This window comes from Phascolarctos cinereus, unplaced genomic scaffold (genome assembly GCF_003287225.1).
Source record: "Phascolarctos cinereus isolate Bilbo 61053 unplaced genomic scaffold, phaCin_HiC Scaffold_2;HRSCAF=192, whole genome shotgun sequence".
NCBI lineage: Eukaryota > Metazoa > Chordata > Mammalia > Diprotodontia > Phascolarctidae > Phascolarctos > Phascolarctos cinereus.
Genome location: NW_027555625.1, coordinates 314,488,800 through 314,504,238, shown reverse-complemented (window position 1 = coordinate 314,504,238; position 15,439 = coordinate 314,488,800). Strand labels below are relative to the sequence as shown.

The window sequence follows — 15,439 nt, the reverse complement described above, 5'->3', positions numbered from 1 at the left end:
ATTACTATCATTTTCGCCACACCAGCCAGTGCACTACACCCACCACCCACCAAGCCCTTTACATTTTGTCCCAGAAAGAAGCTTTTGAAGGACAGAGTCTAGGGGTTATTCACACCTTTCATTACCAATGAGCAGACAGTGCTCAGACTCTGTACAGAGCAAGAGAATAGAAGAGGCTTTGTCTTCCAAAAGTTTCCGATCTAAGGCAGGGCTCAGAAGCAGCACTGTATGATGGAAAGCTCCAGTCCAGGCACTGGAAGAGCTGTGCTCTGCTCTAAGTTGTGTGTGACTTTGAAAAAGTCAATTCCTCTTTCTGGGCCTCAAATTCCTTCTCAGTAAAAGAAAGGGATTGGACTAGGTGATCCAAAGAGGTCTTCCAGTCTTGACATTTCATATTTCTAGATTTCTTCCAGTTCTAAGTTTCTCTGATTCTGGTTCTAAAGCCTGGGCCTCTGGTCCTAGGTGTCCTAGCAAAGTTGACTTGAACTATATTAATAAGTACAGGTTGGAATTAAGCTCTACAAGAAACCATTCTGTTAGAGTACCCCCCTCTCCCCCCAGGGCAGGAGCTTTCAGACTTCTCCATGAGATTACAATGTATCCATTTATCTTATCTCTGGAAAGGAGTAAGAATGAGGAACAGCTGATTACCCAGGTGGCATGAGAGATTCAAACCTAGAAAACTGGGACTCCTGGGTCCTATTCATAGATCTATCTTCTGAATGACTGTGTGAACAAGATGGAATTGGGCGTAAGGGAGGCTGACTTTGCCCCTCTCTGGGCCTCCAGGAGTCTGTTTGACCCCTTCCTCATTGGGAATAGTGACTGTCATCCTCTTATAGATGGGTGAACATGGGGCAGGAGGATAGGCTGCAAAGGTTATTCAAGATCCTCTGGGAGTCTGGAAGGAGGGTCTAGCCCAAGAGGAGCAGAACCCAGCTGCAGCTTAACCACTGATGCCACCCACACACCCCTCCCTTAGCACCCAGTCACCCCCAACTGCCCCCAGCTGCCTAGTGCCTCAGACCCACCCACCACCCCTGTGCTTCTCTCTAGCTCCGGGACCTTAAAGCCCCTCCTCACATACCCTAGTGTCCTGAGAGGAACAAGAAGAGTCTATCTGTTCTTCCCATTTTGTAGAAAGGGAACCTGAGACCCAGAGAGATTAAAAATGTAATCTCAGGTCACACAGCCAGGACTTCTGGTTCCTCTTTAGTACTTTCTCCACTTAATGTTCCTGAGCCAGGACTATGAAACTGGCTTCTCCCATTCCCTCAACATTCTAATCTCTCTTTCCTTTTTTTTTTCTCCACCTTTCTATCCCTTGCTACATCACTTTACTCTCTCTTCTCCCCATTTTCTCTCCTTCTGGGTCACTCAATACACACAACTCTTCCATTCTCCTCCCTCTCGAATTGGGTTCATATTACCACCATCCCATAAGTAGCCCCGGACTGCAGGGACACCACAACCTGCTGGCCCCATTTACATTACTCATTTCTTCCAGCCCTGCCCAGAGACGGTGGTGGGGGTGGGTCTGGGTATGCTCCCGCAAGCCTTTGGGACTCACCTGACCTTTAGTCTTCTAAACCGTCCTGAGACGTGCGGCTCCAGCCCTGGCCCAGGCGCCCCCGACTCAGTCTTCCGGGGTCTCCGCCGCTTCTGGGGCATCAGGCTGCCCCCGTGGGGTTGAGGTGAAGCTGGTGCTGTGGTTCCTTGAGAGCCCTCCGGGACTCAAATTTCCCTTTGCACGAGGAGCTCTAGGCGCCTCTGCTTTTCCAGGGGACTGAAAGGTTGGTGAAGGGGAGTGGGTTGGACACAGGTGGAGTGGTACTTAACCCTATCCTTTCAGTCGTAGGAGTGTCCCTTTGGAGGAGGCGAGGGCAGACAATTGGAGCTACAAGGAAATAAACCTCATCTTCAGGTGGTCACCTACCGCTCCTCGGGGCATCTGGGTTCTAGACAGGTGGAGACAAGTTCCGCCTACAACACTTCCACCAGTCCCGGAGCTGTTCTAAAGTTTTAAAGCCCTTAAAACTAGCGTTCTGACGACTACCCGAAAGAGTCTAGTCCCGCCCACAGGAGTTCAGACTCTGGACGAAACATTCTAGCCTCGCCCCGGAGCCTTCAAACTTTCCTGATTCGCATTTCATCCGCTACCTCATTTACCCCTAACCCCCTCTACTCCCTTCTCCCTTTCCCGTGTGACCCTTCGGGTCGGAGCCACCACTTTCCAGACCCTTCCCTGTTTCTCTGCGGTTAAAGAGTTCCTCCTCTCTGCCCCTACTGTGGGTTATTCAAACCTCATGCAAAGTCCCTAACACAGGAACAATCGCTTTGACTTTTGGGGCCACTGACACTATTTTTAGAAGAGCTCAGCGGCTTTCTGACACAGGGAAATCAAGCTGTCATCCGTTTAGTTTTTTTACTATCTCGATTGCTAGGTTCATTTCTTTTGAGGGATTCCCAACAGATGGTGATCTGTTTGTGATCCTCCAGGCGATCCTGTTTGTGGGGATCAATGGAAAGAACTAGCGCAGTATAAAGAGCCCTGAACTTAACAAACGGAGGACAGGAGTTCACATCCCAGCTCTGCTACTCAGTACCTGTGTGACTACAGGCGAGTCATTTTCCTTCTCTGGGTCTCAGTTTCTTCATCTGTAAAATGTGAGAGTTGGATTACATAATCTTTTCTGTCCCTTCCAGTTCTTAATTAATCTAAAACTTGGGGGGAGAGGAGGGGCAGGAATTCGATCATTATTTCCATACTGAAGTAATAAGGGGTCGATTATTTCATAATGAGACCCCCCTATTATTTTTTTTCTCTAGACCAACCCTCCTTTTTCTATGCTAGGAGAACTGTAGAAATAGAACGTTAGAGCTGGGCAGATGCTTAGAGGTCACCTTCTCCAACAGATGAGTAAGTTCCTTTGCAAGTTCCGCAGAGTTAATTGTATTAAGCCATTGAATACCAAAGTCCATGAGACCAGTAGTCACTTGAGGGGAGGGGAGAATAAATGGAAGAAAATATAATTCCCGAAGACTTACAACTGACCCAAATCCTTGTTCTGGCCACCCTCCTTTGGACGTGTTCCCAGTTGTCAGTTGGTTTTTGTTTTTTTTTCCTGACTAGTCTTATGATTTGGACAATGCAGGGAATTCCCAATGAGGAACTTTTTTTTTTTAAACCAATACAGACAGGCACTCGCTGCAATTTACAGTCTTAGTTGTCTGGGGGCACTAAGAATTTAAGTGACTTGTCCATGGTCACAGAGCCAGTATGAATCAGAGGTAACTCTCTCTCATTCTCTCTCTTTCTCTCCCCCTCTGTCTCTCCCTTTCTCCATTTATTCCTCTCTCTCTCCCCCTCTCTTTCTCCCTCTCTCTCTCCCTTCCTCCCTCATTCTTCCTCTCTCTCTCCTCTTCTTTGCTTTCTCCCTCCCTCATTTCCTCTCTCTCCCCACCTCCCTTACTCGTTCCTTCTCTCTTTCTCCTTCCCTCCCTTACTCCCTCCCTCCCTCATTCCCCCCCTTCCTTCTTCCATTCTTCTCTCGCGCCCTCCCTCCTTTCTCATCCCCTGCTTTCCACTGAGACATTGCCTCTCCAAGCTGCCAATATAAAATTTGAGGCCTAGAATTAAACATCTGGAGTATGGTGTTCAAATTTTGTTTAAATATCCATAGAACCTAGGAATTTAAATGGACCTCAGAGATCATCCCTCTAGTCATTTCCTTTACCGTATCTCTAAACAGAGCCTCTGTGTAAACACTTCCAGTGACAGGGAGTCACCTACCTCACAGTGAACCACCCATTTTTTTTCATGTTGATCCTTGATATTCTCCCACGTTAGGAGCAAAGAACTATAGAAACAGAACTGGAGGAGTTGGATAAGCCCTTAGGTAATCTAGCCCAATAGATGCAAAAACCACATTGAAAGTTCACATAAGTAGCTAAAGGAAGAAACCAAAACTATAACTCAAGCCAGTGTTTTTTTCCATGCTGCCTTTTTAAATGATTTCTAAAGTTCTCTCTAGCTCTGACATTCCAAGATTTATGTTCTGAGGTCTCTTTGAGCTCTTAGGTGGGAAGAGGGGGCGAGGGAAGACACAATGACCATTGCTCAGAGCTCTTATGCTTTGTCAGATGCTGCTGCCATCACCCCTCAAGATGTTCCCTAGGAGAGGTTAGTATTATCTTGTTCACTTAGAATTTTGGGTTGGGAGGCAGGAGACTTGGAGTTAAATCTAGCTTACACACTAATTTGCTGGGTGACCTTGGGCAAACTTTCCTCCAGCTCAGATATGCCATGTTCTAAGGCCAATCTGAGCTCTAATGTTGTGTTCTGAAGTCCCTTCCAGTTCTAGTATCCCATGTTCTATATTACATGGAGCTTGGAGCATTAATATCCTGTGTTCTAAGCTCACTCGCAACTCTTATATACTCTCTTTATACCTTAACTAGGGTACATTCCCAAATAACTGTGTCTCAATTTCACACCCCAGAAAAGAGCAAATCAATATTGGAACCTTATTTTTAAAAAATTAGTTCTTTTGCACCTCTTATATTCCTAGCAAAGTACTGAGCCCCTAGCTCAGTACACACATACAAATGCACATATGCATGTACACACACACACGTACTCTCACATGGGTTCACACACAAACACATGCATACAGGCATATACATATGCATGCACACAAGGCACATTTACATAGGTGCACAGTGCACACAAAACACACATACAATTCACACACATGTATAGTCACACAAATGCACACACAGGCAGATATACATGCATGGCTGCACAAGTATACTCAAATGCACACACACCTACATATGAACACATACATGTAGGCATATACACATAAGTACACCCACATGTATGCACATAAACACACAATGCAGGCACATGCACCTGTATGAACACACAGGTACACTCACATGTATGTATACATATACAAAGTTCCTTGCCTTTGGGGAGCTTACAGCTTCTTTGTTGAATCAAGATAAGTTTACATTTGTGAAATAGATAACAAGGCAAGGGAGCAGATAGAGTATATACCCTAAACTGTATGGTAGAGATTCTAAGAACTATGAATGAGGTATACAAGTCAATACTATAGGAACTCTGAGTTGGGAGAGAGGCAGAGTTCCCTGTGGGTAGGAGTGGTCAAAGAATATTGAACAGAACTGTGGAGAGACTGGATCTGGATAAGAAGGAAGGAAGGAAGGAGGGAGGGAAGGAAGGAAGGAAGGAAGGAAGGAGGCACAGAGGGAGGACAAAATGAAAGAAAGGAAAGGAAGAGAGGGAGGGGGGGAAGGAAGGAGGCAGAGAGTGAGGAAAGAAGGAAGGAAAGGAAGATAAAATATATTTATTGTTATGTCCAGGCACTATGCTAAGCACTTTACAATTATTATCCCATTTGATCCTCACAGCAACCTTGAGAGGTAGGTACTATTATAATCTCCATTTTACAATTGAAGAAACTCAGGCAGATGGAGGTTAAATATCTTGCTCAGGGTCACACAGCTAGGAAGTATCTAAGGCTGGATTTGAACTCAGCTCTTCTGACTCCAGGCCTAGCACTCTATTAACTGCACCAGCCAGATGATCTGGGCTGGGGAGCTTCAAGAATATGGATTAGCAGACTAGAAGCAGAGGCATTCAAGTTGGAGAACCCGTGTGAGAAAAGAGATACTAGAAACACAAGATTTTGTGCTGGAAGAAAGCTTAACTATCACTTAGAGTTACAAAAATAGAAGCTTCTAGATCTAGAGCTGGGAGGGACCTCCAGGACCACCTAGTCCAACCTCTTGATTTTACAGATGAGGAAACCGAAGTTCAAGGACTTGCCCAAGGTCACCCATGTCTTAAGTGTCAGAGATTATATTTGAGCCCAGGTCCTCTGGCTCTAGTGTCAGTGATCTTCGTAACATACCCAGCCCAACCCTTCATTTTGCAGAAGAAACTGGAGCCCAGAGACATTCAATCAGAGACTTGCCAAAAGTCACACAGGGGATGAGGAGCAGAGCCAGGATTTGACCTTAGCTCCTGACTCTAAATCCAATTGTCTAAAGACCCCATGTTCTTGTTGTCCAGTCATCGTTTCTGACTCTTTGTGGCCCCATTTTGGGTTTTCTTGGCAGAGATACTGGAGTAGTTTGCTATTTTCTTCTCCAGCTTATTTTACAGATGAGGAAACTGAGGCAAACAGCATTAAATGACTTGCTCAGGGTTCTCCTGACTCCACTGAGCCACCCAGAAAATATTCATTCTTATACAATTCAGGGGTTGACCTAGATAATCTCAATGGTTCCTTTCAGTGCTATGTTTAAGGATCAGTGTTCCTGGCTTTTTTCCTCCTTCATTTTCATTTTCATTTTCATTCCCTCCCATTAAAAAACCGTCCCCACAAGGTTGATTGTACCCTACAGCAGGGCTGCCACCAGCTCTTTAGAAAAATTTTCATATTTCCAGTGGCATTTGCATTTAATATTTTTAGATTCCCTGGTATTCCTATTGATTGTTCAGGCATTCAACACAGGACTGACTTGGTGGGGGGAGGGAGGGACAGGGGAAGATGCAGTTATTATGGTATAATATTCATTTGCTCCCTTTTGAGTTGCCAGATGCATCCCAAGATATTCCTTATGAGATGTTAGCATTTTCTTGCCCTGGATTGACAGATAGGAAGCTTGGGATGAAGACTAGATAAGTCACCAATTTTCTGAGTGACCTTGGGAAAGTTCGATTCTCCTCTCTGAGACTTACTTGTTTTTCTCCTGTAAAATACAGATATTAAACAACAGGCAACAACTTGTCATACTTCTGTCACAGAGCTAAGATGAGGATCTGGAAAGATAATAGATGGGAAAGCTCTTTGTTAGGACACTGCAATGTAGCAGAAAGATCAATGAAAACAGGAGTGAGTCCTGGCATTATACCACTAACCCCCGTGAGACCTCAGGAACACTGCTTCCCTGCTCCAGAGATCAGTTCCTCCTCCTCCTCCTCCTCCTCCTCCTCCTCCTCCTTCTTGTGACTGAAATGCAAGTTGCTATTACTGTTTTAGCAACATAGGTACACCCAAATATATGCTGAGGAGAGAGTCCAGTGAACCTCAGAATGGTTTGAGCTATCTGCTCAAGGTCACAGGGCAAGTCAGAAGCAGGGCGGAAATTAGAACCCATGGCCCTGTTTAAAAGGAGAACATGATGCCCCATGGGAGTCCTTTGGTCAACTTGTTTATAGCCTTCCTTGCCACTGGTGCTAACCATATTCAGCTGTATACCCTGTGAGGTATTAATTGAACATTTCTTCCTTTAAAATCTTTTTAGGCTGCTTTTTGCTTCTACATCACAGTTATTTGCAGATACACTCCCACCACACACTCACCAATGAGCAAACATGAAAAACAATTAAATAAAATCAATTAATCCAGAAATGCAGACCTTCAGCAGGCAATTTTTTACCTCTCCAATTAAAGGAGGGAGGTACATCTCCTCATTTCTTCGACTTTGTTTTAGGGTTCTTATTATACATATTACCATACTCTCCCTTTAAGTCCCAACTAAAATCCCACCTTCTATAGGAAGCTTCTCCCAACCTCTCAATTCCAGTACCTTCCCTCTGTTAATTATTTCCTATTCATCCTGCATATAACTTGTTTGTACACATTTCTTTGCTCGTTGTCTCCCCTTTAGATTATAAGCTCCCTGAGGGCAGGGACTGTCTTTTGTATCCCCAGCACTTAGCACAGTGCCTGATACATAGTAGGAACTTGGAAAATGTTTGTTGATTGCTTTTCACTTTATTTTTCTTGCAACATGGCTAATATGGAAATGTTTTGCATGACTTCATATGTATGATATGTATCATAGCACTTGCCGTCTGAATCGGTGGGGAAGGGGATGGAATGAGGGAGGGAGAGAATTTGGAATTCAAAATTTTAAAATATAAATGCTAAAAATAAATAAAATAAATTCCTTAAAAATAAATGTTGATTGATTGATTGTATATTTATATATCTATCTATCTCTAGATATATTTTTCCTTGTTCCTAGCTTAATAGCATTCATTACACAATTGCACTTCTCTCTCATCTGAATTCGTTCATATCTATCACTACTGAATTCCCTTTTCATCTTCTGAGTGAGGCTGGAAAACTGCTAGAGGTCCCAGGCTGTTGGATGGGTCATTTAACTTGTGTGATTTGGAAACTTGTCTCACGGCCAGACTTTGCTGAGCAGGACTGATGTTGAAATGCGAACTAGGTTTAGATTTCCTGTATTCAGAGACCTTCCTTAGCCAGCCCGTTCATCACTGCTCCTAGTGAGGCCTCATGACAGCAAAGCAGTAGACAGAGTACTGGGCTTAGAGTCAGAAAGACCCAAGTTCATTTACTAGCTGTGTGATCCTGGGCAAGTCATTTCCCTCAGTTTACTCACCTGTAAAATGCGGGAGATGGACTTGATGATCTATAATATCTTTTCCAGCCTAAGATCCTATGAATCTGAGGTCCTTTTCTTCCTGATTCACAACTTCAGCTCCACCTAGAAGCTGTCCAGATGGACAGCTGACTTGAGTGACTCCCAAATGTTGGGGCTGAGGCTGGTTTAATACTTAGGAGAACAAGAGTTACTAAAGCCCTTTCAACCAACACTGATCTAAAGTAAGCAGATCCCAGGCACCTTTGAATACATTAGTCAGGAGTAAGCTAGAGAGCCACACACAGAGGTTGATAGAATTCCTTTGGTGATCAATGATTACACCTATGGGTTGTGTTTCTCCTCTTCCCTCTGGCAGAATGGAGCCTGTGCTCCACGGGAAAGTGAGTGGTATTGAAAAGTCAGGGGTATGGAAACTCATAAGAGGAAGAGCTCTCTGGGCCAGCACAGTCAGGAAGTCTTCATGGAGGAAGCAAGGCCAGAGTTGGGCCTTGGTAAATGGAAGAATGTGGAAAGGCAGAAGGGAAGAGGGAGAACCTTCTAGGATGTATATGAACAAAGACTGGCTGATTGGGCAACACTGTCTGGTCCAGAAATCGGCAATCCAGCCACACTCTCCTTAACCCCTAACCTAACCCAAATATTTTTTTTCAAATTCTTAACATTTTTATTTAAAGTTTTGAGTTCCAAATTCTATCCTTCCCTCCTTTCCCTCTCCCCTTCCTAAGACAGTAAGCAATCAGATAGCGGTCATACATGTGCAATTATGTAAAACATTTCCATATTAGTAATTTTGTACAAGAAGACTTGAATAAAAGAAAAAAAATGAAAGAAAGTGAAAAAAAGTATGCTTTAGTCTGTATTCAAACAATATCAGTTCTTTCTCTGGAGACAGAGAGTATGCTTCATCATTAGTCCTTTGGGATTATCTTGGATCATTGTATTGCTGAGGATAGCCAGGTGATTCACAGTTCTTCATTGAACAATATTGCTGTTACTGTGTATAATGTTCTCCTGGTTCTATTCACTTCACTTTGCATCAGTTCATGTAAGTCTTACCAGGTTTTTCTGAAATCATCCTGCTGGTCATTTCTTACAGGACAATAATATTCCACAGCTTATTTAGCCATTCCCCACTTGATGCGCATCCTTTTGATTTATAATTCTTAGCCACAACAAAAAGAACTGCTACAAATATTTTTGTAAACATAGGTCCTTTTACCTTTTTTTGGATATCTTTAGGATATAGATCTAGCAGCAGTATAGCTGGATCAAAAGGTATGCACAGTTTTATAGCCCTTTGGGCATAGTTACAAATTGCTCTCCAGAAAGATTGGATCAGTTCACAACTCCACCAACAGTGCATTAGTGTCTCAGTTTTCCCACATCCCCTCCCAACATTTTCCATTTTTTGTCATATTAACCAATGTGATAGGTGTGAGGTGATACCTCAGACTAACCCAAATCTTAACCATTGCCTGAAACATAAGGTACAAACATCTCAGCTTCACATTAAAATTCCTCCATAACCAGATTCCAACTCCTCTGTCTGTTTCTCCTGCTGCTACCCTGCAAGCACTCTCCATCCCATCCAGATCAGTGTCCCCTCTGACCTGCAAACACATTATTATGTCTCATTAAATCACTCCCCTACTCACACTCTATGGTCCAACTAAACTGGCCTTCTCTCTGCTCCTCCCTTTGCAACCCTCCATCCTCATCTCTAACGGTCCCATGCCTGGAATGTATTAAACATGCCTCCCCCATAACCTCTTAGAATTCCTTTTTTCCTTCAAAATTCCACTCATGTGACACCTTCTACCTGAAGCCTGATCCTCCTAGCTGCTAGAGTTCTCTTCCCCCCTCCCTCAATGCCTTTATTTTGTATATACTTATTTATTTTTGTATGTGTTATTTGCCCTGCTTTATATCCTACTTCATATTAATTTGTATATTTGTCTTATAACCTATACTAGACTGTAAACTCCTTAAGGTCAGGAACTGCTCTTTAGCTGTCTTTATATCTTCAGCACCCAGTACAGTGCATGGCACATAGGACACACTTATTAAATACTTATTGATCGGTTGAACTATATGCAGAGCACAGTCCTAGGCACTAAGGAAGATACAAAAATGAAAAAGGCCCAATCCCTACCCTCAAGGGGTTAACAATTAGTATGAGTGATAAGACATATATATATATGTGTGTAATATATGGATATATGGATATTATATACAATACATGTAATATATACACACACACATATATATATATATGCATGTATTAATATGAAGTAGAATATGAAAGTTGTATGAGATGAGCCAGGCCCAAAACTGAATAGGAAAAGAATGAGCTAGATTGCATTTGGGAAGGTGGATACCAGCTTCAATGATCCCAAGCTGATTGCTGCCCCCAAGACTTATCTCTTTAACACCAACATTCTCTTCATGATGCTCCGTGGCTGTGGACTGTAGAACTCTAGCACTCAGAAGAATTAAAACTGTGACCTGCCCTCTCCCCCACCCCCCAAGAACAATAGAGAGATGGATGGGTGGGTGTAAGGAGGCTGGCGCATGTTACCAACGGTGACTTGAATACAAGTGACATAAAATACGTCAGTGAAGACATATGTGACCTCAATGGAGTATGGAAATCCATCTTACCCTACAGGAAAATAAGAGGGGAAGGGGACAAGAGAGCAGGGGGTTGATAGAGGGGAGGGCAGATTGGAGGAGGGGATAATCAGAAGCAAACACTTCTGAGGAGGGACAGGGTCAAAAGAGAGAATAGAATAAATGGGGGGGGTAGAAGAGGATGAAGGGAAATATACTTAGTTTTTCACAACAGGACTACTATGGAAGTGTTTTGCACGACTACACGTCTATAACCTGTATCGAGATGCTTTCCTTTTCAATGAGGGTGGGCAGGGAAGGAGGAAGGGAGAAAATTTGTCACCCAGAGTTTTAAAAACACATGTTAAAAAAATAAAAATAAAAGATTATAAAAACATAAAAAAAGATATATGTGACCCAAAAAAGAGGCAGGCCAGTCATATCACCTGCCTAGAAAATGTATTGGCTCTGGTGTCAGAGGGCTAAGGTTCCAATCTGGCCTCTTATACCACCTGTGTGATCTGAGGCAACTCTCTCTGGCCTGGTCTTCCTGATCTGTAAAATGAGAGCGTTGGATTAGGTGGACCTTGAGATCTCTTCTAGCTCTAAATCTGTGAGTTTATGAATCTATGATCTATGGGCCTACGTAATGGCAGCAAGAGATAAGAGAAGGAGAATGCTGCCCTGGGACCTACATACCATTAGCAGACCTAGAGAAAGGCCTCTAGAGTGTTAGGTAGATCTTCTTGTATGGCAGTTTCTGGAAGGGTACAAGCAAAAATCTGAAAGGATGAATAGGTGCGTCTCATTCTGGGCCAGTGGAATGATTCTCAACACCAGTGAGATCATGGACCCACCAAAGCATTCAGCTATAAGTGCATAGGAGAAGTACAGAGCATTATGTGATGATATGAGGCGGGAGTTCTTTTGAGCTGGAGAGAATCAGGAAAAGCTTCCTGGAGGAAGCAATATCTGAGCTCAGTCTTGAAGGATGCGGAGCAGGGGTTCTTAACCTTTTTTATGAGCAGCTACATAGTTCAGTGGACAGAGCACCGAGTCCAGAGTCAGGAAGACCTGAGTTCACATCTGATCTCAGACTCTAACTAGTTATGTCACCCTAGGTGAGTTGCTTAACCTCTCTTTGTCTCAGTTTCCTCATCTGTAAAATGGGGTTAAATAACAGCACCTACCTCGAAGGGTTTTTGTGAGGATCGAATGACATAATAATTATATGTGCTTAGCACAGTGCCTGGCACACAAGTAAACACTATATAAATGTTAGCTACTATTTGTTATTATTCATGTTATGGATCCCTTTGACAGTCTGATGAAGCCTTTCTCAGGGTAATATTTTTAAGCAAATAAAATTAAAATATATAGGATTACAAAGAAAATAAATTATACTTAAAAAATTATCAAAATATTTTTTTAAAACACGTTTATAAACCTCAAGTTAGGAACCCCTGATGATGTCAAAAGGCACAGGTGAGAGATCATGGGAGCCTCTCTGCCCTTTGTTTTTATTCAGTTAGCCTCTGTCTTAAATGCCAGCTCTGGGGCTGCTGGGATGGGAGGGAGGAGGGTAGGGAAATGAAGGAGGAAGTGTAGAGAGAGAAAGGGGTATAGTGTGAAGTTGTTTTTCTCTCCCAGCTGCATGGACACCTCCAGCTGGTGGCCTATCCCCCTAGGGGATGGCCAGTGCTGGGGAGGGGAACCAGGAACATGGTTCAGTTACACAACCTACAGATTGCTTCCTTCAGAAAAGAGGAAGTACCTCCTGGACTTCCCCATGAACTGGGCCTGTCAAGTTCAGCACTCTTGGGGGAGGGGGAGCCCCAAAGACGAGGGACGGGAAGGCAAGAGGCTGCCAGGGCTGGTCCTCTGGGCCCAGAGGGCACAGGGAGGGCCTCTGGGATTTACCCAGCCTGAATTACCATCAGAAGTGAGATAGTGTGAGTGGTAAAGAAACTGGTCCCTACCGAAAAATGTGGGTGGGGTGAGGATGTCAAAAGATATTTGTGTCCTGTTTCTGAGATAATTACCATCACCATCACAATAACAACATCACATTTCACTAAGTGTCTTCTCTAATCCCTCCTTGTGGCATGAAAGTGGACTATGCCAGTAGAATCCAAACTCCAGTTAAATCCTACCACACTTCAAAGACTTCAGATTCAGTAATGGCCTAGGTGCTTGCTGTCTAAAGACCAGCCCAAGCTCATAGGATCATGGATTTGGAGCTGGAAGGAAGCCCAGAGGTCATCTAGTCCAACCCCCTCTCTGGGGAAACTGAGGCCCTGAAAGGTTGAGAAGCTCTCCAAAGACAGAATATGAAGACAGGGCCCTTGAATACATGCTTTCCGGCATGCTTTCCTCTGTACCATGCCACTTCCAGTAATTTCAGAAAAACTTATTAAGAGGTTGATGATGAAATTTTTGGTCACATCAACTTGAATCTTTTTTACATTATGAAATAACACAGGTGCTATCTACATATTTGTTGTTCAGTCATGGTTGACTCTTTATAACCCCATTTGGGATTTTCTTGGGCAAAGATACTGGAGTGATTTGACATTTCCTTCTTTATCTCATTTGAGGAAACTGAGGCAAACAGGGTTAAGCGACTTGCTCCAGGTCACACAACTAGTAAATATCTGAGACTGGATCTGAAGCCAAGTCTTCCTGACTCCAAGGCTGGCAGCTATTCAACTTTGATGCCTTATCTACGTATATATGAGATGATATAAGTTAAGTACTTTGCAAAATTCAAAGCATTGTGTAAATGTTAATTACTATTACTATCACTTTAGAAGAGTTGAGTTCTGTGTTGGTGAAAAGAGGACCCACTCTGACAAATCAGAGCTATGTCAATTGCTCATGTAAAAAGAACAACAGTTCACGTTTCTTATTGCTTTAGTATAGAAATCCTTCCTTTTTAGTACCATCATGAGGTGAAGAGCATTAGGATCCTCATTTTACAGATGAGGAAACTGAACCCCTGAGAGGTTAAGTGACTTGTCCTGGGTCACACATTAAGTGACACATCCAGGTTTTGAATCCAGGCCAGAGCTCTTTCCTCTAGGCCAGAAACTCAGAAATGGAAATGAATGTCCCTCCCTTTTCTTTGCCTGCCTCTTGAGCAGATAGTCTCCATCCTTGAAGGTCCTTGAAGCCTTCCTGGACTGCTAGATGCCTCGGAGATCTCTTCCCGACAGAGCTAATCATCTCTATCTCCTATAGGATACAGAGCATAAACTGCCTGAGATTACTTAACGGTGGAGTCTTTTCTTCTCGGGTAGACTACGATTTCCCGAAAGGCAGGGCTGGAGCTTTCCTGCCCCTCCCTGCCCTCACCCTTGTGTAGTTAAGTAATAAGGGCTGCGCTCACATCTGTTGTTGCTGTTGCTGCTGCTGTTGTGCAGCTAGGTGGCGCCATAGAGCACAGAGTGCCAGGCCTGGAGCCAGGAAGACTCATCTTCCTGAGTTCAAATCTGGCCTCAGACACTTACTAGGCTGTGTGACCCTTGGCAAGTCCCTTAACCCTTCTTGCCTCAGTTTCCTCATCTGTCAATTGAGCTGGAGAAGGAAAGGACAAGTCATTCCAGTATCTCTGCCGAGGAAACTCCAAATGGAGATTCACAAAGTCTAAACAACAACAACTTTTGGAGAAGTGGAAAGAGCATTGAACTTGGTTTCAAATCCTAGTTCTGCTATTACTAGCCGTGTGATCTTGGGAAATAACTTTCTCTTTCTGGCCTTCAATTTCTTTTTTTATTAATTTATTTTGATTTATCAACAATCACTTCCATAAGCTTTTGAGTTTAAAATTTTTCTCCCCCTCCTGATATAGGCTCTACATATACATTCCTATTAAACATATTTTCACATTAGTCACGTGGTAAGGAAGAATTAGAACCAATAGGAAGAATCATCAGAAAGAGGAAACAAAACACAACAGAAGAAAAAAAAAGAGCGAATAGTATGCTTCGATCTGCATTCAACTTCCATAGTTCTTTCTCTGGATGTGGATAACATTTTCCATCACGGGACCTTTGGAGATATCTTAGATCCTTGCATTGCTGAGAAGGGCTAAGTCTATCAACATCAATTTCTTCAGATAGTAAATGAGGAAACTGGCTTCTCAGGTGGTCTGTAAGGTCACTTCTAGCTTTAAATCCCATAATTCTGTGAATAAGTTAATATAGTTTCCACTCACCCTGTCTGTTCTTTCCACTGGTTCCTGATGCCCCACAAGCTCCCTCCCCCTAGGCTGAGGCCACTTGATGTGACGACAGAGTCAAGGCAGGCCAAACAGCATTTAGTAAACACCTACTATGTGCCAGGCGCTGGGCTATTATCTCACATAAGATAATATTTG

The 15,439-nt window shown here is 43.3% G+C and overlaps 1 protein-coding gene across 3 annotated transcripts in view; it reads right to left on the bottom strand.

The window, feature by feature from the left end:
• Nucleotides 1-2,323, bottom strand: part of HCK (HCK proto-oncogene, Src family tyrosine kinase) — a 35,588-nt gene extending 33,265 nt beyond the window's left edge. The window contains exon 1 of one of the 3 annotated variants that reach the window (XM_020990720.2): nucleotides 1,571-2,323. In XM_020990720.2, the coding sequence (XP_020846379.1) occupies nucleotides 1,571-1,671 (101 nt within the window). In that variant the 5' untranslated portion in view covers nucleotides 1,672-2,323. The remainder of the gene's footprint in view (nucleotides 1-1,570) is intronic. The other 2 variants (XM_020990721.2, XM_078150203.1) reach the window with 2 other exon arrangements.
• Nucleotides 2,324-15,439: the final 13,116 nt, after the last annotated feature.